General features: G+C 45.3%; 1 protein-coding gene across 4 annotated transcripts in view; it reads right to left on the bottom strand.

Moving 5' to 3' along the window:
• The window catches only part of SDK1 (sidekick cell adhesion molecule 1), a 948273-nt gene that overhangs the window by 272604 nt on the left and 651451 nt on the right, over window positions 1-24218 (bottom strand). For 3 of the 4 annotated variants that reach the window (XM_039460606.2, XM_074390484.1, XM_074390483.1), the window contains exons 6-12: window positions 22307-22418; window positions 21425-21615; window positions 13490-13573; window positions 9449-9643; window positions 6547-6663; window positions 4250-4417; window positions 2193-2295 (exon numbers count right to left, since the gene is read on the bottom strand). In XM_039460606.2, the coding sequence (XP_039316540.2) occupies window positions 2193-2295; window positions 4250-4417; window positions 6547-6663; window positions 9449-9643; window positions 13490-13573; window positions 21425-21615; window positions 22307-22418 (970 nt within the window). The remainder of the gene's footprint in view (window positions 1-2192; window positions 2296-4249; window positions 4418-6546; window positions 6664-9448; window positions 9644-13489; window positions 13574-21424; window positions 21616-22306; window positions 22419-24218) is intronic. The other variant, XM_074390485.1, reaches the window with a different exon arrangement.

Below are 24218 nucleotides of genomic sequence, written 5' to 3'. Positions count from 1 at the left end.
TGGGTTCAAGTGATTCTTGTGCCTCAACCTCCCACGGAGCTGGGACCACAGGTGTGTGCCACCACACCTGGCTAATTTTTTGTATTTTTAGTAGAGACAGGGTTTGTCATGTGGCCAAAGCTGGTCTTGAACTCCTGGCCTCAAGTGATCCACCCACCTGAGCCTCCCAAAATGCTGGGATTACAGGCCTGAAACACTGCACTTGGTCTAAAAAGAGAGAAATTTATGGCATATGAATTAAACCAAAAATAAAAAGCGAAAAGAAAAGCAACCAGATACCTTGGTCATGATACAAAAATGGATGCTGAGGTTAAAAACAGGACAATGAAAATGACTGGCCCTGCTCGTCAGACCTTGTGTGTTGGAGATGAGACTCTGTAGAACCATCTGCATATCTGTCACCTGTGAAAACTGCACCTAACATTCCCAGCCCGGTAATGTTCCCAGAGGACAAGAGTATTGTCTGGACAGCAAGCAACAATTGTTTAAAAAAATCCACAGACTGGAATTGCCCAACTCATGAAAAAAAAAATCACACTTCAAAAACATATTTTCTTAAAAATTGACCATTCTGGCAGATGGTCCTTAAAATTGCATTTCTTTCTCATTTAATCTAACTGTAGCAATTTTGGCACATTTTTCTTTTCAAATACAGAATCAGTTGAGAGCCTGCCCCGTCTTTAGATGACCATGGGCAGGGGCAGTACTCACTGCTATGTGGAATGAAAGTGCTATTTTTCTTTTCCACAATCATTTGATCAGATTTTCAAAATGTGCCCAGTTCTTTAAAGCCTTCATATTCATAAGCACAGACATTTACAAACTACTTATCAGCAATTACCCTGAGATAGAACAGGACTGATTCCACAAGAGGGAGATGGACTGGTTGCTCGCTCCCGGGCACCGCATCCGTCTGGTATGGTCACTTAGGGCCTGGTGCTCCTCAGGGCAGAGCAACCCTGGGATAAGGGTGAGTAATCCAGTCCCATTTTAGGAGGGGGTCTCTCATTTAATCTCATATAACAAGCAACAGAGAAGCCAAAGAGATCGGAGGGGGTTCTTTTTGAGCTGTCAGAGTAGCAGTAAAGCAGATTTCCTTGAAATCATACTACAAACCACTTTGAAAGGAATTTTTCCCACCACTAGTGTGGCCACCAGCGGGGCTCTAGGTCATCTTTCACTTGCTAGTTTTTGTTTTGTTTTGCATTCGGCACTCTTGTACCTAAACCAAACTTGGATTCTGAGCCCTGGGAAACTCAGTGGAGTCCCTTGGAGACATAGAAATTTACAATTTGCCCAACACCTGCTCAAGAAGCACGAGAGAATGGCCGAGTCTCTGCATCCTGCTGCTGACTGTGTGCTCCCAGCCATCCCCTCTGCTCAGAGTCAGAGGCCCCGGAAAGCAGGAGGACATCTTGAGTTGCCCATTCGACTTACGCACTGCGTCCCTTCTGGGCTAAGGCTAGAGTGAAAATACTCTGATGACTGGATTTTTCATTTTTATTTTCAAGGCTGATTCCAAAAATTTACAACTATCCTGCCTGAAGGTGGTGGCTCTTCAGGGAACAGCTCCCCAGGGCCACCCACCTGTCTGCTGCCACACCTTCACCTGGTGTCTCATATTTTGCACAGTTACTTTCCTGGCCTGAATTCAAACAAAGACAGGATGTTGGCATTCCTTCAGAGAACCCTCACGTCTGGTCTCCTTCTCCTCACGTACCTTCCTGTGAGTACACTGGGTGCTGTGGCTGCCTTTCTCCTGTGCACAGGCCTCCCTCCCCCAATTGATAATGAAACTATCCCGAGAGTAAAGAACTCCCCTCTGAGAGCGGCATGGCCCCCATGTAAACACTGCTGAATCCTAGTTCATCCCTCTGGATTCTTCTCTCATTAAGTATCAGCCTCTGACAAGTACGTTTTACAGATAGCGTATTAACCTTGGCAGGAAAAATCATGAAAAGCGGCACTGAAGTCATGAAGTGGAACGTAGCTCACTGTAAATAATACATAAGGCTGGAGTGGAAAATGGGATTTGCGTGATTAATGACGGTGCCCGCAACTAGAAGATGCCGTAATCAGGGACCTGCAGCTGAAATCCAAGTTCCCCCAATTCTTCCTTCTCATCTCAACTTCACTTTAGAAGTGCACAGAATATCAACAAGCCCCAAAGCACTGTAACTGATTGTGCTGACCGGAGCGAAACCCGGGGGTCATGCATGGCTCCACAGCGCAGGGTGGCCGTGGTCCCTTTGATCACCACGTGGTCCTCAGGAGGGTGGATGATGGACGTTCGATCTGAAGAAAACACAAGTCACAAATCAGATGAAATGACAAGTTTGAGAGTTTCTGCCCACAGGGAGATGATGCACCGGTCATCTGACATCACAACCTCCCAAGTTTTCTCTCATCTTGGCAGAATGAGTGTAAATGTAAGCTCTCAGAAATGCTAGGGGAGTTAAAAACAAGCAAATAAGTCAACCGTTGCAGCAAAGTAAGTTAGCCTACCCACTCATCTTTAACCTTAAATGCCAGGGAAGTAAATGAACATGGGCGATCACATGCAGATGTGAATGAGGCTCTAGGCTCTTATATAAAATCTAGATTCTTTTCCAAGATGACCATCATTCTAGTCATTTCTCGTGTCTGCATGACACTTTGTGAGTCTGCCAAGTGCTTTTGCTTAAATTGTTTTATTTATTCCTCACGACAATCTCATGAGGACTATACTATTACTCCTCCCAGTTTTCAGGAAGGAAAATGGATGTTCAGAGAGAAAGTGACTTGCCCACCTCCCCCAAGCCAGTACGGGGTGGGGACTCACAGCATGCCAGTGTGATGGGTCACTGTAGCACCCCTACCTCTAAGGGGGAGCTGCTCTGTTCTGCTTCCAGGAACAGGGCCCAGAACTTGGGAGTTACACAGCTAAGTTCGAGGCCACTGACCCTACTAATGGTGAGTCCAGAAAAACATCTCTGTATCTTTGTTTTCCTGGCTATTGGAGAGAATGCTAATATCACTAATATGTGTACAGATTAAAGTGGGCAAAGTGTGTGAACATGTTCTGTAAGCCACCAAAGTGTTATCCCAGTCATGCTAGTGTTGTTATAACGTTGAATTTTAGCAGATCCACAAAATTTTCTGGTGAACAATATACAGAGATTCAGATACCACTTTTTCATAAGCTTTTCAATATCCTGCTGCTCAAGGTCATTGCTGAGGTCTGATTGCAAAAATTCAAAAAACTGCAGCCTCAGGCATAAATGGGTTAAATGTATGGTTACTTAGGGATGTGTAATGAATGAAGTGGTTGACAGAGTCATCCACTAAATGGAACAAAAGCTTCTTTTTACTACTTGACAGTATAGTGGGAATTTGGATTAATTTCTTTTAAACTCATGATCATTTTAGAACACCTAACAAATTAGAAAGAGTCATTTATCAAAGTGGATACCAACTATATGATAGAAAATGCTAGACAAATATGAAATAAAGCACAATGATTTAGTTTTTCTTTAAGAATGTCATTTTAACAAATTACTCCCTCAAGCAAGTTAAAACTTTCTCTCCTCATTAGAGAGCTTTATAATAATCTGTGAGTGAGCATTCTTTTGCTTTTTGAATAATGAGGTTTTAGTAGTACAGACTAAGATGAAAAAGAGAAGAGAAAGTATATTGGCAAGCTAACAAGTGGCAATGGGGGGATATTTGGTCCAATCCTTAAGCTCCAGAAAAATACCCTGCATTTCCAAAACATGTATTATTGATTAAAAAAATAATGGCAAAAGCTGGAGAAACAATGAAGATTCTCCTTTCAGTTCACTCCTAATATACAAGAAACATTGATAGGAAATATATTAGAAGTGTTTTAGTTGATCCTAATAATTGTATAGCAAAATATTCATTCTTTAGGATTTTAATTATTAATTTTCTTACAAAATGCTTATCAAATTAACCAACATGTCAACTTTGTTATTTGAGCTAGTTTTGTATAATATCTCCACTGACTTTAAGAAGTCAATCTTCTATTTCTCCTGCAATGCCCCCATGCAATCTCTGAATTCATTTCTAATTATGCTTTTAGAAACTGAAAATTTAATTACTCAACAGATTTCTATAAATTAGTTGTAAAAATAATCATTCTCTTTTGATTAAATCAGGAAGTCCAAGGGCATGTTGACATCCCTGAAGCCCATGATGACACGATGATTAAAGCATGGCTAATAGAAGGCTGAAGTGGGCTGCTCCTTACTCCACACGGTGAGCATGGCCGATGCGTTCAGGGAGCCCTCTGTGTTGGCTGCATAGCAGGTGTAGTTGCCGGCATCCTGGATGAAGACGGGTGTGATCTGCAGACCCCCAGATTCAAGAAGCATGAACCTAGGAATTTGGACAGAGCCACTGGCCAGAATGCGGTTTTCTAAAGAACAGTAGAGAAAAGAGGCGTGTTACAGTCGTAACACCTGAAAGAAATGAAGATAGTGGCTGGAGCCATAACCAAGTAATAACATGCTTTGGCTCTGTGTCCCCACCCAAGTCTCATCTCAAATTGTAATCCCCATGTGTTGGGGGAGAAACTAGGTGGGAGGTGATTGGATCATGAGGGTGGTTTCCCCCATGATGTTCTCCTGATAGTGAGGCAGTCCTAATGAGATCTGATGGTTTAAAAGTGTTTGGCACTTCCCTGTTTGCACTTTCTCCTGCAGCCATGTGAGATGAGTGTGCTTTCTGTTTACCTTCCACCATGATTTCCTGAGGCCTCCCCAGCTACTCGGAACTGTGAGTCAATTAAACCTCTTCTCTTTGTAAATTGCCCAGTCTCAGGTATGTCTTTATAGCAGTGTGAGAGCAGGCTAATACAACGAGGAAATAACTTATGGAAATAATCAGAATAAAGTAAAAATTGTATGCAAAGAAATAACTGAAGCAGTATCTGCTAGCACTGTTCAGAATAACAAAAATCAAGAACATCCTAATTGATCAATATTGAGAGATTTGGTTACACAAATTATGATCCGTGAACGTGATTGCTATATTTGGGTGATCGGTTTTTAGTTTTCTTTATATTTGCATGTATTGGAAACATTTTTATATAAAGCCATTATGTTCAAAATTAGGAAGGAAAACATGAGAAAATAAGAGCCCAGCCCTCTTGTTGATCTGTAGTGTCCCAAATCTTTATGAGCCATGTCTGAGTGCAGGGACTGTACCTCTGAGACTCGAGAAGCTGCCATGTGGTTTTCCAGCAGGAAGGGAAAGATAAGGCTTTTGGCAATGTCAGCCCGACACAGCCCACCAAGTGTGAGGAGTTCATCCGTGTGAATCAACAAGACTCAGCACAGATTTGTTCAGGATGGACCCTGTGTGCTGCTCCTTCAGTGGCCCCTGTGGAAGGGGCTATGGGAACTGCAAAGGCAGCCTTCCCAGGAACTGAGCCACAGTGGGATGAAGCGTCCTGGGTTGACTGGGAGGGCATGGAACCATGCAGTCCTGGAGGCATCTTTCTTCAACAAAACAAAGGCTGTGATCCTTAATTCTGAATGTTATAAAGAAGAACTCCACTTGACAGTGGGAAAAGTGAGTGCCAGCAGAGTGACTTCACATCCGATGCTTAACATTTTAAGGCCTTAGGCACTCTGTGAAGGGCTTGGGTAGAGGAGAGTGACATTTGCAGAATTCTTCTCTCATTTTTTTTTTTTTTTGAGATGGAGTTTCGCTCTTGTTGCCCAGGCTGGAGTGCAATGGTATGATCATGGCTCACTGCAACCTCTGCCTCCCTGGTTCAAATGAGTCTCCTGACTCAGCCTCCCGAATAGCTGGGATTACAGGCATCTGCCATCATGCTTGGATAATTGTGCATTTTTAGTAGAGATGGGGTTTCTCCATGTTGGTCAAGCTGGTCTCAAACTCCCGACCTCAGGTGATCCACCCAAAGTGCCTGGGATTATAGGCCTCCCAAAGTGCTGGGATTATAGGCATGAGCCACCACACCCAGGCTTTTTCTTTTTAATTTCTGTTTCCCTTTCTAGAAGGCAGTCATCTTATCTGTCCTATTTATCCTTGTGCCCCTGGTATCTTTCACCTGGTAGGCATTCTGAAAATCAGGGGTCCCCAGCCCCCGGGCCACAGACCTGTTAGGAACAGGGCCACGCAGCAGGAAGTGAGCAGTGAGCCACCAAGCATTCCCGCCTGAGCTCCCTCTCCTGTCGGCTCAGCAGAGGAATTCGATTCTCACAGAACCGCAAACCCTACTGTGAACTGTGCATGCCAAGAATCTAGGCTGCATACTCCTTATAAGAATCTAATGATCTGAGATGGAACAGTTTCATCCTGAAACCAGCAGCCCTCCCCAGTCCATGGAGAAATTGCCTTCCAAGAAACTGGTCCCTGGTGCCAAAATGGTTGGGGACTGCTGCCATAAAGGGTTATTTAATCTTCATTAAATGAATGCACAAACGAATAAACCAGAGAGGGGATAAGAAGTAAGCACTGCCCAATAGGTTATGTTCCACATGAGCCATGCTGTGGGGGGTGGCAGACACTACCCACCTCTTTTCCAGGTGATGGCGGGTTTGGGAGCCCCGGACACCTCACACCTTAGAATGGCTGTCATCCCATCGGTCACCGTGGTGTCTGCTGGCCGCTGGGTGAACACTGGAGCAATATCTGAGAAGAGGAGTTAATGAAATGATCAGGGCTTTGTGCCCCTGGCAGAGTATCCTGCACAGGCTTTATAGAATCAATCGCAGAGATAACTGTAGCAATACAAAAGAAAAGCCACTCAGGAGGGACTGTGGCCCTCCATTATCTGTTTCCTAGGAGTTACCTACCTTCGTTTACAACCTGGAGTGTAACAGATACACAAGTGGGAACATGCAGGGGCCCGGGGAAAACAGTTTTAGATGAACATTAGAGAGAGGTGTTTATTTAGATCAGCCAAAATACTGCTTTGTTCTTTAAATGAAAGGTAGCTCACACCTCTAATTCCAGGACTTTGGGAGGCAAGAGAATTTCTCAGGAATTTGAGACCAGCCTGGGAAACACAGTGAGATCCCTGTCTCTATCAAAAATTAAAAATTAGACAGGCATGGTGGTACACGCCTGTAGTCCCAGATACTTGGGAGGTGGAGGCAGGAGGATTGCTTGAACCCAGGAGGTCGAGGCTGCAGTGAGCTATGATTGTGCCACTGTACCACAGCCTAGATGACAGAGTGAGACCTTATCTCAAAAACAAAAACAATAAAAGCTAATTGTTGAATGTAAAATGTCATCCACAAGATGATACTTCCTAGGATCTGTTCTGAGAGTTAAAATAACCAGGTTTCAAAGACCTTCATAAAGATGAATTTCTGGAAGATGTCATGAGCCCCCAGTGCTGGCTTTCTTCTCATTCATGGGGGATGGCCAGGGCCTTCAGCAGCCCTGAGTCAGACCCAGGAACGACAAGAGTAACTGTTGGTTTCAGCAGGGCTCACCTGACTCTGTGTTACCTAATAACAATTAACTGGAACCCCTCGTACAACAGTGATCTGCGTCTCTCAAGTCTTCTGTGGGGGTCCCTGGGCTGATACCCCTCAAGCAAAGAAGTAAGCAGACCTCACAGAACCCAGGGCACAGCTACTGCCTCTTCCTGCAACTGCTGAAATCCCCATGGACCACGGCAAGTCCCAGCAGCTTCACTGCCAAGGCCCTTCCTGAAGCTGACCCTGTCTCTCCACCTCGCATGTAACCACCTGGGTCTGGGGTCTTGCCAGATGCTGCAGCCCCCTAACTTGTCTCAACACTTCTGCGCCTGTGTCAAGGTTCCTGAGGCAGCCAGCTTTGGGCTGCCCTTTGAAAGCTACAAAGGCCTTCATGCCCCTTCCCTGCTCACAGTTCTCGAGGCTCCTCCTGTTCCCGGCCTCTGCCCCTGCCTATTCCTCTGCCCTCTGGCTCGAAACAGATGAGAAAACTGAGGCTGAGAGAAACCCAGCCATGTTCTCTGGGTTCTCCATTATTCTCATTCCTAAGTCTCTCACTGGAATGTAGATGGGCAAACTACAATCTGGGGGCCAAATTCAGCCTGCACCCTGTGTTTGTAAATAAAGTTTTATTGGAACACAACCACTCACATGTGTTAAGAATTGTGGCTGCTTTTAGGTTACTACAGCAGAGTTCAGTAGGCTACATTCTTCAAAGGTCAAAAATATCTACCATTAGGTGCTTCACAGAAGAAGTTTGTCGATCCCTGCCCCAGAACGTTCTGGCCCACGATTGCAAGACAGGCTTCAAATAATTCTAATCGATCAAGACTCATCTTCTGACTTGAACATCCAATATTATTTCTACTGCTTGAAGAAATATTGGTTTCCTAAGCTCCAAAATGAAAGACAAATTTGACCCATGGGCAAGATTCAATGGAGGGCCCCCTAGTTAACCAAAACACCTGTATGGCTCTCTATACACCTTGTCAGTCTCTTCTCAGGCTCTGGGTCGGAAGAGCCCTCGGCTATGCACACAATGGCACTGATTTGCTTTCTCCAACAGCTCTCACCCCTGACGATATCAGCATTTTGCTCCTAAAAGGGCAAACATGAAAGGTATAATTCTATAATCACTAGATTCTACTTCATTTTAGAAGAACAATATTATACGACCATGGGAGATTAGAAAGAAAACCCACAGATACAATGAAAACCTTTACCTTGATTTTATTTTTCAAAGACAGGTACCAAGGTATTTCTGTTAATGGGATAATAAAAGAAACTCACAAAAGAACTATAATTGTTCAATAAAAGTAAAATAGAGAATGAATGTAAAAAATAGAAAAAAGATCAAAAGAAAAAGATTAGGACTGAGCTATTCACTCAGTAGTCCTTCCATTTCTGTCCAGAAAATATGGGGAATTTTTTTCTACTTCTCCTCAAGAAAGAGGAGGGCTTAGTGTGGGAAGAAGCAAGGCTGATCTGAGAACAGGAGTACACTAGGGGTGGGGAGTGACTGGGCGTCTGTGCTGCTCCTGGGCCTCAGCAGTTTCTACACAGGACCTACCAAGGCTTCAGGTGTGCTTGAGAGGTGGCTCTCCTGGTCTGGCCATATCACCCCTTCCGTTTACTTCAGAGGGATGAACAGACACTACCATTTTCTGTGTGTGTCATACAGGGCAATCTTTGGGTAGCTCTACCTTGAAGGCCTGGTCTAGTAGGTCTGGCTGTGCTGATAGTTGTACCTACTGAATATATCCAGGTAGCTGTCGGCCTGGGTGTATTTACTGGATATATCCAGGTAGCTGTCAGCCTGGGTGTATTTACTGGATATATCCAGGTAGCTGTGGGCCTGGATCTACCCACCGGATATGTTCAGGTAGCTGTGGGCCTGCGTGTACCCACTGGATATACCCAGGTAGCTGTGGGCCTCAGTATACTCACTAGATTCGTCCAGGTTAGATAGCTGCAGGCCTGGGTGTACTCACTGGTTACATCCAGGTAGGTGTGGGTCTGGATCTCCCCTCCTTCATTACTGGCAAAGCACTGGAAGATTCCGGAGTCCTCTGGATGTAGCTTCTGGATGCGCAGGCCTCCACTGGCGAGGACTTTGTATCGAGGATTCTGGAGTTTGCTGATGGAGATGGCATTCTTGTACCACTGGAGGGTGGGAAGGGGGACCCCTGCGTAGAAATGGGAATAAATAGCATTTAAAAAATAATTCTTGACATAAGGACTGAGGCACATCTGTTTCAACAGCTAGAATGACAATATTTAATAGGCATTTTCTTGTCTATTCATTCTTTCAACCACACTGTAAGGAGCTATTTTTCTCATCGCAGATGAAGCAATCCACACAGAGAAACACTGAGAGGAACAGTGGGTAGGAACCCTGGCTGCCCCGGCCACGGCTCCTTCCAGCTCCACTCTGAACCCACACAGGCTCATGCTCTTGTTTGGAAAGAAGGAGATTCCAGCTTAGACTGATCATAAGGTTCAGATGAGATGAAGCCCTCTCTGCTCTGCAGTGCCCTACTCAGCCACTGTGGGAGGGCTTGGGCACAGGGTCATAGGGGCAGAGGGCAGGATGCAGGCCACATCCCAAGTCCGCACCTTGTGGACAGTGTCACCTTGGGCAGAGAACGTTACCTACCCCTTTCTTTGTCTCCATTTCCCCACGTGCAGGTAAGCGAATGATAATCACGACTTCAACTTCAGAAGGTTTGAAGATTGGATGTGTTTTTGTGTGTGTACATGTGTGTGTATGTGTGTGTATGTGAGTTTGTGCACATGTGTATGTATATGTGTGCATGTGTGTGCATGGGTGTTTTTGCATGTGCCATGTTGATGTGTATGTATATATGCATGTGTATATATGTGCATGTGTGTATGCATGTGTATGTACATCTGTGTGTATATATGTACATCTGTATATATGTGTGTATGTGTTTATATGTGTGCATATGTGTGTGTGTCTGAGTTTGTGCATATACGTGCATGTGTGTACATTTATACAAGTATATGTAAAACTCTTATGCCTGGCACCTGGTGATTGCTCAGTGGGCAGTATCACTCTTCATCCTGACAGCTAACAATGAAAATGAGTGCCATCTTTTAAACACCTGCTATCAAAACAGATGGATACCATGGGCCTTCATGGAGTTCTTCTGTCTCAGAGGAGCGATTTATTAGGTTAAGTAATCTTGTTAAGGGTTGAGGAGGCACAAGAGGTATTACACTGTGGGTACAGGAAAAGATGCTTTGCTCCATGAGGCATATCTAGACTTAGCTCAAGATGATTCTGTACCTCAGTTTCCCTAAATAGAAAATGGATTTAAATAAAAAATACATCATGACATGCTTTAGTACAAAGCACACCAAAAGCCCTTGATTTAAGATGCTGTGTAGGTAGGTGAGAAATGTCGACTTTAATAAATAAAGTTAATGTCACGGAATATCTCAAGATAATGTCTTCTCAGATTCTCTTCTTTGCCTTAATTATGTTTCCTGTCACTTTTCATTAAGTCAGGAAATGTTAAAAAATCCATTTCAAGGTAAAAGCAAAACCAATTCATGTAAAATCTCATAATAGCAGTTACATGATGTCACTTTCATAAGGAATAACCACTTCGCATGCTGCTATAGTTTCATTGTCAAAATTAAAAGAAAGCAGTAAATTAAATGATGGTAGTGCAGTCTTGGAAGATCTGTTCTCTCTATATTTATAAGTCGACGCTTAACAAGCAGTTTACCCTGCAGAAGCCATGCAAAAAAAGAGCATTTTCTTGTCAAAGGGTGTTTAAGATTGCCATTTATTGAAAAATAATTGTTAGTACAGAGGGAACTAGGAGCATTTCTATTTTTGGGCAATTTAATGTCATAACAGAAATCTTCTCCCCCGTAGGACTGTATACTCTTATTTCTGAAATATAAGCTCTCTAAATATTTTATAGCTTCACATTCACAGAGTTGCTGGCCTTAAGAAGCTGGCACTTACACAAGAAAGAACAATACAACCACCGTAAGAAAAATAATTCCATGTAAAATTCATCTTACTCTTCTCTCACCTTTTTCTCCCCCTCCCCTATGCTGAATCAGTAGAGCAAGAATAGAGAACAGAAACAGTACGGATCCATGGACAGCAGCCACTGTGAGCTGGTCAGGAGCTGAGAACCAGAACTCCTACTCAACTAAGTCCTGGGCCAGGAGCAGTGGGTACAAAGCACAGAGGGTCAGGAGGGGGTCTCTGGGCCAAGGCTGATCTCTCCCTCCACCACCAGCACTGGAAGGGTGACACACCGCTCATTTTCAGGAATAAAAAATGGCAGGCTGGGCGCGGTGGCTCACATCTGTAATCCCAGCACTTTGGGAGGCCAAGGTGGGTAGATCACAATGTCAAGAGTTTGAGACCAGCCTGGCCAATATCGTAAAACCTGGTCTCTACTAAAAATACAAAAAGTAGCCAGGTGTGGTGGTGTTACTTGGGAGGCTGAGGCAGGAGGATCGCTTGAACCCAGGGGGCAGAGGTGGCAGTGAGCTGAGATCGCACCACTGCATTCTAGTCCGGGCAACAGAGCAAGACTCCGTTCTGGGTCAGGGCAGGGGGCCCCGCGGGGATGAAAGGTATCCACATAGTTGCAAGTATGGACAAATGGGATTTGTTCTAAGTCCAGGCTTCAGGTCCTGGGGGAATCTAGTGTCCCGGCAAGAGCCTAGTGGCTCTTTTGGTGGCAGATGGATTTGTTTGGGTCTTGTCTCCATTATCACGTGACCCTAGGTAAGTTATTCACCTAGCATTTAATGAGCAACTCCCACAGGTCACACACTGGGCAATAACTTCACAAAAGAAGTACTGTATCCCATTTCAGTGCCGTTTCTTAGTGCCTTGGGCACATTACTTAACCATGCTTTCTAGGGCTTGGTTTTTCTATGGTACAGAGAGAGAACTGTCTCTCTCTTAGGGAGCTGTTGTGAAGATTTACAAAACTGGTAGTCATCCTTACCCTCCGAGCTCTTAGGGAGCAGGAGAAAATGCCATCCTTAGGATGGATTGGTACAAACAAAAGAGAAAAGATCCTTTTCATTTCTTGATAGTTGCCAGAATACAAACACAGGTTTTGTTAACGAAATTGCCTTGAAAAGCCTGTCTCTGCTAGAAGATTTTGTGTAGTCACCTGTGCTGCCCGACATGAGGTGGTGACAGTGGGTAGCTCATAAATGAGGCATGGGAACAAAGGTTGGAATTACCTGAACTGCAAAGGAAAAGTTGATCCAGAGTTGAAAAGGCAAAAAAAACAGTAACATTTCCTATTCAAATACTATTCAGCCACAAAAAAAGAAAAAATCGTGCCTTCTGCAGCAACTTGGAAGGAACTGGAGGCCGTGAAGTTACGTGACACAACTCAGACACAGAAAGACAAATACTGCATGTTTTCACTAATAAGTGGGTGCCAAGTCACATGTGCACATGGAAGCAGAATGCAGAAGGACAGGCAATAGAGGCTGAAAAGGGTGTGGGTGGGTGATGAGAAATTACTTAACGGTGATGAGAAATTAGCTATTCCAGTGATAGACACACTCAAAGCTCTGACTTTACCACTGTGCAATACAACAACGTAACAAAATTACTTTGTGCCCCATACATCTACACAAATAAATGTATACCAGTCTCCCTTTCTACAGAGAGGATCTGGTTACCAGTCTCAATCAGCCCATGGATGAGAAAGAATTGAAGAAGAATCCATGGGATGTGACACAGTCCCCTCTCTATCTAGGGTGGATGGGGGTTTCCTTTTTTGCCCTGCTTGGTAAATATTATTATCTCTGTTTTGCAAGAGAGGAAGCAAAAGCCTGGCAAAGTCAAATGCTTTACTCACGGTCACCGCCCCAATACCGTTCTACCCTCTGAAGTCTGCTCTTCACCGACACACTCAGTGTCTCCCTAGAATGATGGCAATTCTGCTACTGAAAAAGGTTGTTTTCCTCCCTCCCAGTCACGCCTCTTTGTTCAGCAGCCACTCCGCACTCACCCATGGCCCGACATCCGATGTCCACGGTTTCTTCTACTTCCCCTGAAATCCGACTCTCAGGCTCAGCAGTAAAATACGGTGGCTCTTCAAACAAGAAAAAAAAAAAGTCCCTAAGCCAAAGGAAGATATGGGGAGACTATATAGCCTAAAATAGTTTAGGCTCCTCTTAAAAACTATTCTTTAAAACTTCATCATTAGTTAACATCGTGCATACAAACTCAGAACTTAGCACAGGCCAAAAGCAATTTATAGTCTGGGGTTTCAGAAAGCAAATTACTACTCAGGGTGATGGCTACTTTTCAGTTTATGGGCTTGAATCATAGAATATCTTAATTCACATTTTAGAAGGATTACCCCAAGAGGTTCATAAAGGTTTATATTTACAGCAGTGTATTTTATGGGCTAGTTTGCTTCAGTATCTAAACATGAACTCAGGAAGCTTGTCAAGCGCCTGAGGAAGGTATGCAGCCTGCATCGAGAACAGTGCCGTCAATTAACTTATTTTTAAAATTCTTAGCAGTTCTTCTCCAAAATATAGATTTAATACTTCAATGGAATGCAAAATAATAACTAAGAGAAAAAAATAGGGGAGCGCTCATTTATCTTTAGTAGTAAAGGCAACTCTTGGGCACTCACATCTCTAGATACTCCAGTTCGCCTGTTCCACAAAAAAATAGTGGTTAAATTAAACAATGAATTTCCTTGGAGAGTCAACTGCAATATTTTTCCAGTTTATTCGGCGGAAATTCAACAGAGGCATGGCCAAGTTTGTCAAGTATTAAGGTGGTAGCGATTTCATTATCACAATAACAAAAGGCTGTTGTGTTCACTTTCTGTGTGATAATTAATTTCTGGGAACTGCCTTCCAGAGTTGGTTTATTCTCATTATGATTGCATTGAATGTGGATAATATAGCTTGGCATGCCCTCCTAGATTGACTGTACCTTTAAAACAAGGTGGGACCTAAAGAAGGGAGAAGAGAAATGAAAACTTAGCATTTCAAAGAAACGATTAAGGGGAACTGCTGAAGGTTTCTGAATGGAGGCAAAGTGAGGTTTCACTTCTGCGATTACCTGGACCACTCAGGCAGAAAGAATCTGCCTGAATTAACCACCCTGGCTGAGATGACCGCAAATTCATTAGAAGGAAGCAGATTCCTCTACCTAGGTTTTCATGTGTATAGACCAAGCCTGAAGAAATACTGCAAACATTTAACGTCTACCTTTTTCAAGCTCGTCTTCATTGCACAACTCATACATCTTCCATTTGGTCACCCTTTCTCAATCGATAATAATGAAGGCAGCATTATTTATATTCTAACTATGCAGTAGCAGCCTGCTATCAGAGCCCTTGTGTGCGGGTCCTGACCTGTATTTATCAGGAAAGTTAAGTCAATATCGACCTTCACGATCTGATCAAAAGGATATGAGGGAAAAAGGAAAAAATATAAGTTCAACATCAACATCTGCTTATGATTAATTAGTTTTCCTCTTCTTAGTCAAACATTTTCTTTTTAGAAAACTGTAGAGTCCTGTGTGGTTGTGAGAAGTAACACTGAAAGAGCTCATAGACCCTTCACCCAGCTTTCCCCAATGGTAACATCTTGCAAAAAGACAGTATAACATCATGACCAGGATACCAGGATACTGCTACGGATACAATCAGCCTTGTTTATCCAGCTCTTGCCAGGGTTTCCTGGGCTCAAGTGTGTGTGTGGAAGAGTCACATGCGCGTTCCATTCAACATTATCATGTGTGTAGGTCCACATGTCCATCAGCACAAGGATGCTGCCTTCCAGGACACTCCAAGCCCCCGGTCCTCGAAACCACTGATCCGCTCTCTGTTTCTGTAGTGTTGTCATTTCAAGAATGTTACAGAAAGGAGGTCATCCAGTGTAACCTTTGGAACTGCTTTTTTTCAATCTTCATGGTTCCCTTGAGATTAACCCAAGATGACCTGTGCTTTGGTGGTACAAAATCCATATACACAAACGGTCAAGGCCTGTGGGCCCAGAGTACTTTCCCCGAGGTACTGATTACCTATGTCCCCTGGTACAGTGCCCTGGGGCTTCCCTCGAGCACCAGGAAGAGACCTCGCTGGAGTCAGGGAGAAGGGCATTCCACACAGTGACCAGAAGCTAGCTTGGCTGAGCAAATGCATTGCTCTGGGGACCTCTAGGCCCAGATCAGGCTAGCCTATACCCCAGCCAGTGACCACCTACGCTTGGCACACAGCATGTCGCCTGGCGGGAAAACTTACCCCACTCCACACTCTCCATTGTACTGTGGCCTGGGTGAGGTCTGGGGGGCAGCCTGCCACTGCTTGCAGGGGTCAAAGTCCTGGGCCGTTTTGGTAGCTCAGTGCTAGGCATGGGTGGAAAACATTTGGCTATTTATTGTGGATGTTCCTAGCTTGTTCTGGAAAGACTTCCAGGGAGCTGTGCACAGGGAGCAGGTGTGGAGCTGCCCATGCCCTGCACAGCCTCGGAACTCCCCTCGGTACCTCCCCACTATGTGAATTACCACTTCTCTCCCTGCCAACCCTTCCTATTATTTGGGGTTTCTCCCATTTCCAGCTAGATTTTTACACATAGTCTACTCTAAGGAAAAAACGTGGAGAAATCCCTAAGCCTATTGACTGTGAAAAGGCTGTGAGTTAAACAGTGGGGAAAATATGTTTTGAATTAGTCATTATGTGCATAGACTCTCAACCACTTACTCTTCAAAGGGCAAGAGGGCGAGGGCATGTCTTAGCTAATCAGCAGCAACTCTGTCTAGAAAGGGTACTCTGCCAACACGGGCCCACCCTGGACTTCAGAAAATTGATCCTGACTGCAGCCAAAAACACCGGGGATTGAAACAAACACTTCTCCCTCTTTTGAAACAATATGAAGACATCAGGGAAAGATTCTCATTCCCTGTGTGAAGTCAGGATGTTAGGAAAAGGCCAGCATAGGCTTTTTGCCTTCCACATGGCCCAGAGCCCATGGCAGCTGCCTCCAGGGTCAGCACAAGCTTCTAGTTCCCCAGTCTTAGGACGGGAGGTGGGTATACCTCCCAGACTGCCCCCAAACCAAGGGCCTCTATCAGATGACTCCATTCTCCAAAATGCCAGTGTGCCAAACTGCAGGCTTGGGCCTGATAGAGGTAGCCGTGGGGGAGATGGCCCCCTCAACACCACACATTTGTCCTGCTCTCCTACTCCCAGTGCGGCTGGGTTTTGGCCTCTGAGTTGCAAGGCTTCTCCTGTGCTCCTGTGTAGGGATCACTGTGAGACCCAAAGATGTTCTCTGCACTGCTTCCCCATTTCTTCCAGATCACCCCTCTCTGGGAGCACCAAGTCCCATGTGTCCCCTTGGCTGCCCTGCACTGCACGCTAGTCCACTGTGGTGGGCAGAATGGCTCCCAGAGTTGTCCACATTCACCTCCCTGGAACCTATGACTCTGCTGTGTTACTTGGCCAAGAGGGACTGTGCAAGTGGGATTAGGTATTCAACCTTTCAAAATAGGGAGACTGCCTGGATTAGCTGGGTGGGCCCAGTGTAATGATGTGAGTCCCTAAAAGGAGAGGACTTTCTGCATCTGGAGGCACAGGGGAGAGCAGAGAGCTTCCATGTGTGACAAGAACCCGGCTGCAGCTGCCAGCTCTGGAGATGAGCCAGGGATGTGGGAGCCTCTGGAACCTAACGGGACCCCTGGCCAGCCCTCCAGCCACACGCACTGAATTCCATGAACAACTTGAAGGGGGTGGCAGCAGATGCCCCACCAGGTAAGAGTCTATCCCAGTTGAAACTCGCCCTCCAAGTTCCCGAGCTGGCATGCTGGCATCTGCACGCTTGCAGGAACAGGGTGCGTGTGGGAGCTGCCAGCTTCATGTGTGATAAAGAGACAATGTGGAAGCCATGTGTTGGAGGGAAAGATGTATCTCACAGACACATCCTTGTCTTACTTAACTCCAAGGAAAAAAAAATGGTGTCATAGGTGGTGAGACACATCTTGGTTCCAGAGACAGTAAACATGAAAAATGTATGTCACGTAACTGATTACTGGTAAATAGCTAGTACAATGGGATGTGTGTGATAACAGGGGAGTTATGCCAACTGCAAATAATGGTGATTCAGTGCTTCCGTGACAGACATGATTACATCGAACCTTCACAATATGAGCTGGCATCCTCTACATCTCCTTTGTTTCATGGATGTGGAAACTGAGACCAACACTCATTCGGGCCAGTGAATGGTGCAGTGAGAAGTGGACCCTGGTTCTCTCTCCAGAGCCCACACTGTTTGATGTCGTGTTACACTGGCCCCGCTGTGTCCCCAGGGCCTGTGCTGTTTGACATCATGCTGTGCTACCACCGCTGTGTCTCCAGAGCCCACACAGTTTTATGTCATGCTGTGCTGTCCCCACTATGTCCCCAGAGCCCACAGTTTTACGTCATATCCTGGCACATCCCCCAGGCTGCAAGAGCCCAGCTGAGAGTGCAGTAGTCTGCCCCAGGGCGAAGCATCCCAGGGCTGCACAGCAGAGGGGATGCTTGAGGTGAGTCGTAGATGCAGAGCCCTCACCAACCAGGGGAGCCATGGATGCGCAGCTCTTACTAACCAGGTGGGTCATGGACACACAGCCCTTGCCAACCAGGGGAGACGGCACCAGGGCCTGAAGCACATTCCTCCTAGGCACAGGCATGAACAGGTGCACAGGGTCTGCAGGAACAGACCCAGACTTGGGTTGGCCTCCCCAAGAAGCAGGCCCTGAGACAGGTTTGATGCTGGCAGTTTTTTGGGTGGTGAGGGAAACACCACTGAGAGTGTGGGGTTGGCTATAAAGAGCCTGTTATCCTGCAGCTCCCAGGTGGGCGGCTGCAGCCTCATGCCCAGAGACACTCTGGGAGCCAATGTAGAGGAGGGGTAGCTAAGGGGCCTGAGTATTCACCCACCAGCTCCCCTCAGACACTGGTTGAGGGTGTGCCTGAGGGTGTGCCTGGGGGGTGTCGGCCCCTAGCACTTCTGCCTGCTGCAGAGGGCAAAGCTGGCTCTGGGCCAAGGATGCTGCCAGGGAGGACAGGGGGTCACCTGCAGTTGGAAGTCACACATGGAGGCCAGAAAGTTGGGGGCTCTGCTGGGCTGCAGCCTCCTTGTGTTCTGGGAACAGCTGTGGCGTGGAGTGTGCGTGTGTGTGTGGGGGGTTGTGGGTGTGTGTGCGCATGCACGCTGTGGGGGAATAGGAGGGAATAGCAGAGGGTGTGGAGGGGAGACAGGAGGAGAGGACAGAAAGTGTAGAGGAGAAGCAAGAGGGGAGGGCAGAGGTGGGAGAGGGGAAGTGGGAGAGGTTGGAGTAGAGGGGAGGCAGGAGGGGAGAGTGTAGAGAAGAGGTAGAAAAGGAGGGGAGGGCATAGAACGGAAGTGGAAGCTGGAGTGAAGGAGAGGGGAGGGTGTAAAGGGGAGGTGGGAAGGGAGAGGAGGGGAGAGCTTAGAAGAGAAGCAGAAGGGGAGGGTTTAGAAAAGAGGTGGGAGTGGAGGGGAGGGCATAGAGGGGAAGTGGAAGGACAGGGTGGAGGGCATGGAGAGGAGGCAGGAGGGGAGGGTATATAGGGGAAGCAGGAGGGGAGAGCAGAGGGTGTAGAGGGGAGGCGGGAAGGGAGGGTGTAGAGGGACTGCTCCACAGGACATGGCAGCCAATGGCAGGGTGGTGCATGGAAACCACCTCTGTGCTCCGGATTTAAGCCACAGAAATTAAGCAACACAGCAGGGGACTGGGCAGGTGGGGCAAACAGTACTTCTAGCCTGTCTTGTCTCATCAGTATAAAATACAAGCGATAGGAGGCAATTTGTTTCTCTATCTCTCCTCTGTGTGCTCCTACGAATGGCTCTTTTGACAGGTCCACAGTGACAGCCCTGTGAAACCAGTAATGCTCTGGCTGCAGGGCGTGGGGTTATACTCTCATCCAAATCCCTGGCAATTGACAGAGACACTCTCCTCAGAGCTTTTGCAGTATGCGCCAACCACAAGAATCCTACTTGTCACAGCAAATTCTTAAGAATAAAAGGAGAATTTAAATCAACCTCATAAAGAAGTGAAGTGTGTTCTTGTACCTTTAAAAGTCAGAACACGGAGAGGTGCTAACTCCAGAGAACACAAAAACAATCTGCTCTGGAATTCAGATGTAAATGCAAAACCAAAGTTCATATGATAAACTATTTTAAAAAGGAATTATGATTGAAACAACCATTCTACTTTACAGGGAGATAAATTTCTTCTCTTGCTTAGATTACCTTAAAATGTTTGAACATAGTATAGTCTGTCTACTAGAGATTTACACATCACAAATTTTAATTTTGGTTCAATCTATAATGTGCTGTGCTCATATAACTATAGATCAACCCTGATGAAAAAGTCTTTACAGAGAATGGGATGTGATATTTACATCTACAGCGGAAGCACAGATGAAAAAGGTAGCAGTACCAGCTTAGGCCCCTCATGTAGAATCCACAGTGATTGGTGATTCAAAGCCGGCTTCCCCTGATGCTTTTAACAGCCTTTCTCTTTCAGAGAGAACACTGTATTTAGAAGAGTCTCAGTTAGGACACATAGCCATTTCCTAATGATGAGAGAAAAGTGATCAAGGCAAACTGCCTTTTATGCAGTATTCCTTGATACTCTTGCTAATTTTATAGGAAAATACAAGCTTTTTTTCTTACTTTGCAAAGCAGCAAATTTTTTTATTTAAGGGGCTCTCCGCGAGTTTTCTTATTTGATTTTTCCTGTTCTCAATTCCCCTTGTTCTCAAAGAGGAGAGATGAAGTGGAGATTCTCCTTCCTAGGGGGGGCTTCTACGGCTCCCTCTTATCAACAGTGGCTGCTACTGCAGAAGACAGGCCACTATGATAGTCATCACAGCCACTTAAGAATAAACCCATGACAGTAGCTGGAGAAATAAGAGACATAAAGGCACTTGCTTCACAATTTAATCTTATCATAAACTGAAAATAAGTTTAGTATTTCCTTAGCCACTGTACAATGCACACTCCCTAAACGTTAATACTTTCCAGCATTGAGAGCTGGGCAAGTCCAATGGACTTAATTTTACGTCCTTCCTCTCTGTGGTTCAGGAGTAATATGTTGCCCAGTTTTAGGAAGCATCTCTGTTCTCCTTTTTTTTTTTTTTTTTTTTTTAGTTTAACAGAAGGTACCATCCAATAGTTTTAAACTTTTTCCTAGGTCAAAAAAATAATAGCAATGATAGAATAATTTCTTTCTTCTCTTTTTTTGAGATGGAGTTTTGCTCTTGTCACCCAGGCTGGAGTGCAATGCTGCGATCTTGGCTCACTGCAACCTCCACCTCCTGGATTCAAGTTATTCTCCTGCCTCAGCCTCCTGAGTAGCTGGGATTACAGATCCATGCCACCATACCTGGCTAATTTTTGTATTTTTAAGCAGAGATGGGGTTTCACCATGTTGGCCAGGCTGGTCTCAAACTCCTGACCTGAAGTGATTCACCCACCTCGGCCTCCCAAAGTGCTGGGATTACAAGCATGAGGGCCACCGCACCCGGCCAGCAATAATAGAATAATTTCTGAATACCAATCATGATAGCTAAGTAAGAGTTATAGAAAAGCTTAGTGGCCTAAAAGCCAGAACAGGAGAGGGATCTATATGACAGGGGCTTCACTGATCTATTTCCCAAGCTTCATGACTAGAGAATTCAGAAGGACATTTCTTGAAAATATTCAGAACATCAACACTTTGAATTTAATGGACTTATATTCTTGAGAAAGAAGACTAGGAAGGATTTAGAAGATAACCTCAACCTCACCTTCATTTATCGAGTCACAAATAAAGTCACCGAAATACGCGATTTTGTGTCTGCAGAAGTGTCAGTGTCGGATGCTATCTGAGATGCTGACAACACCACCGTTAGTGGCCCGGACATTACCTATGATGAAAAGAAAGGCCTTCGCCCTGGCTGGTTCAAAAGCACTCCTGCGTAGCGCCGCCTCGCAGACGTACAGCCCAGTGTCCGCAGACGTCGGGTTGCTGATGGTGAGGCGTCTTCCAAAGCTGTGGAGGCCACTGGTGATTCTCACTCCATTCCTCTTCCAGGTCACACTCAGCTCCTCCACAGGTCTGTGGGAATGAAAGGCGTCTGTGACGACGATTGGGACTCATGTAGGCAGTGATCATTGTCTCAGGTACTCAGCACCAGGCTTGACAAAGCTAGGTCTACCAGGAAGCATGGCAGGTTGAACAAAGGACACAGAAAAATCAATCCAGAAATAACTCTACTCCCTCCCAGCACGCATCGATGATGCATTCTGCTCAAGGGCTATTGAGCAAGGATAGCTAATTGCAGCAGCAATGGACCATGAGTGTTAATGATTCTGTTTGCTCAGGAAAAGGATGTTTAAAATAAATACTATGAGGGGACACAGCTACATGGAAGGCAGGATGGTCCAAACTTGATTCTGAAGTGACCACTAAGGAGTCAGAGAACACCCTGGATGATGACAGGGAGAAGAGCAATGAACTTTTTCCTCTGCCTCCACTCCTCCTTCTTGCCTAGAGAATGTCTCAGAGGAGCCCCACTACCACCCAGAGCTACACAGAAAGTACCGCCCTGTTGCAATGGGGGGTCTGGAAGATGTCAGCATGTCCATTTCCTTATCTACCCATATATCGTGTTCACGGCCCATCTGGACAAACAAGACCACTGTTGCTAGAAGGTTGAACCCCACGCACCAGTGTCTCCTCCTGTCATCAGCTCATCACAGGTCATGTAAATATTTACTAGGATTCTCACAGGAGACACCCCTCGTACCTGGCACTGGCTATGCATTCCAAGGTGGTCTCACTGGATCCAGCCACGACACTTCTGTTGCCTGGGGGAACCACAATGGTGGGGGCCATGGTTTCAGATGTGCCAATATCTCCTGTAGCAGAGGAAACAGAAATATCCATAAAATTCTAAGTACAGGGACACCCTGCTCTTATTTGAGGGGGATACGTTCCAGGACCCCTGGTGGATACCTAAAACTGAAGAGAGTACCAATCCCTACAGATACACAATGTCCCTGATGTATGATGTTCTACTCAGGATTTTTCAACTTTATAATGGTGCAAAAGCCACACACATTTAGTCCACTCCTTGACTTACAACAGGGCTACAAAAATGCATTTTTGACTTTCGATATTTTCAACTTCTGATGAGTTTACTGGAACACAAACCCATCCTGAGTAGAAGAGATCAGAAGTTTTTGCTCTGTATACATACCTATCATACATGCGTAAATAAGGTACACTAAGAGACTGACTACAACAATGAAACAGAACAATTACAACATAATGTAATGAGAGTTACGTGAATGTGGTCCTTCTCTGCCGCTCAAAACATCTTACTGTACTGTACTCTCCTATTTTTGGACCATGGTTGACTGAGGGTAACAGAAACCATGGAAAGTGAAATGGCAGACAGGAGATAGGATGACTGGAGCATGACAAATGAGACTATTGTCAAGCTACACTAACAGGAAGCCCAAATCTCATGGCCCTATCTGAGCCCCCATGAGAACCCCCGGGGCAGGGTCACTGCTGATGGCCTTTCTCAGACCACAGGAGCTGAGGTCCAGGCCCAGCCAGTGTCCTCTGGCGGAATCCACAGCGCCTTATGCCACTGCTCTGTGTGTTGTGTGGCTAAGGAGCTTTATTTAAACTGTTTGCCATTTTCCAAACTGCTTGCTGGCTTTTTCTTTTATTGATTTAAGACTTTGCTTACTGAGTTACCTAGTCTACCTGCTATTTTGGAATGTGCTCAGTTCCACAAATATTTCATGTATCAGGCACTATGTCAGGCACAGTGTCATTGGAAAGCAGTGGGCATTCTTACTCGTGTCCAAATGTGCTTCCTTGGAGCCAATATATTCAATTAACAAAGTGTTCAGTTCTGTTGCTGCAGTTTCAATCCCTTTTTCCTTTCTGTAAAGTAAATATCCTCAATCTATGTTTTTTTGAGTATCAAACTATAAATAATTTAGCTCATACTTCTGGTGACAAGGGAGAAAAAAAATAGGACACATTTTTGCCGCTTTTCTCCAAAATACACTTAACATCAAAATTAAACTATCCTCAGTGCACTTTACTATTGTTTATTTAAGGAAAATGATGACCAATCAAATACTTCTAGAACAGGAATTTCAATAAAGGGCGGAGATGTAAGAGACTGAAAATAAAAATAAATTTAAATAACTACAAATGCAAAATGCTTTATCTGTGCTTCACACTGAAGGGACCCACCACCATTGTGAGCAGTGGAGGATTCTGGCAACTGAAAGGTTCTAGCTTGCCGGCGAGTGGTGCAATGACGGCCACTGAGAGAGAACAACAAGAAAGAGAGGACTGGCTTCTCATCAACACCGATTTCCCACAGCTCTGTGCTCTGGCTTGCACTGCCTAAGCAGTATGTGATTTTTGTGTTAAAGGTGCATGTGAATTCTAAAAGAGAAACAAAGGCTTGATGCAGACAGAGCCAACTAATTAATGTTTTAAAACCTGTATGTTGCTTGCAGGATGTGAAGCTGACTCTCACTCAGCCCCTGGATCCCTGGGGGGCTGAGGCAGCCTGCCCCTTCCCCAGACTGTCGGCCTCTTAGCTAACCCTCCATGCTTCTCCAGATACCTTCCTGCTGATGCCTTCCCTTTGTAAAATTGCCGAGATTCTTGGGCTGGTTAGGAGA

Source organism: Saimiri boliviensis, chromosome 20, assembly GCF_048565385.1.
Source record: "Saimiri boliviensis isolate mSaiBol1 chromosome 20, mSaiBol1.pri, whole genome shotgun sequence".
Classification (NCBI taxonomy): domain Eukaryota; kingdom Metazoa; phylum Chordata; class Mammalia; order Primates; family Cebidae; genus Saimiri; species Saimiri boliviensis.
Note: the sequence above shows the minus strand (reverse complement) of the source record. Positions and strands in the feature narration are given on the sequence as shown.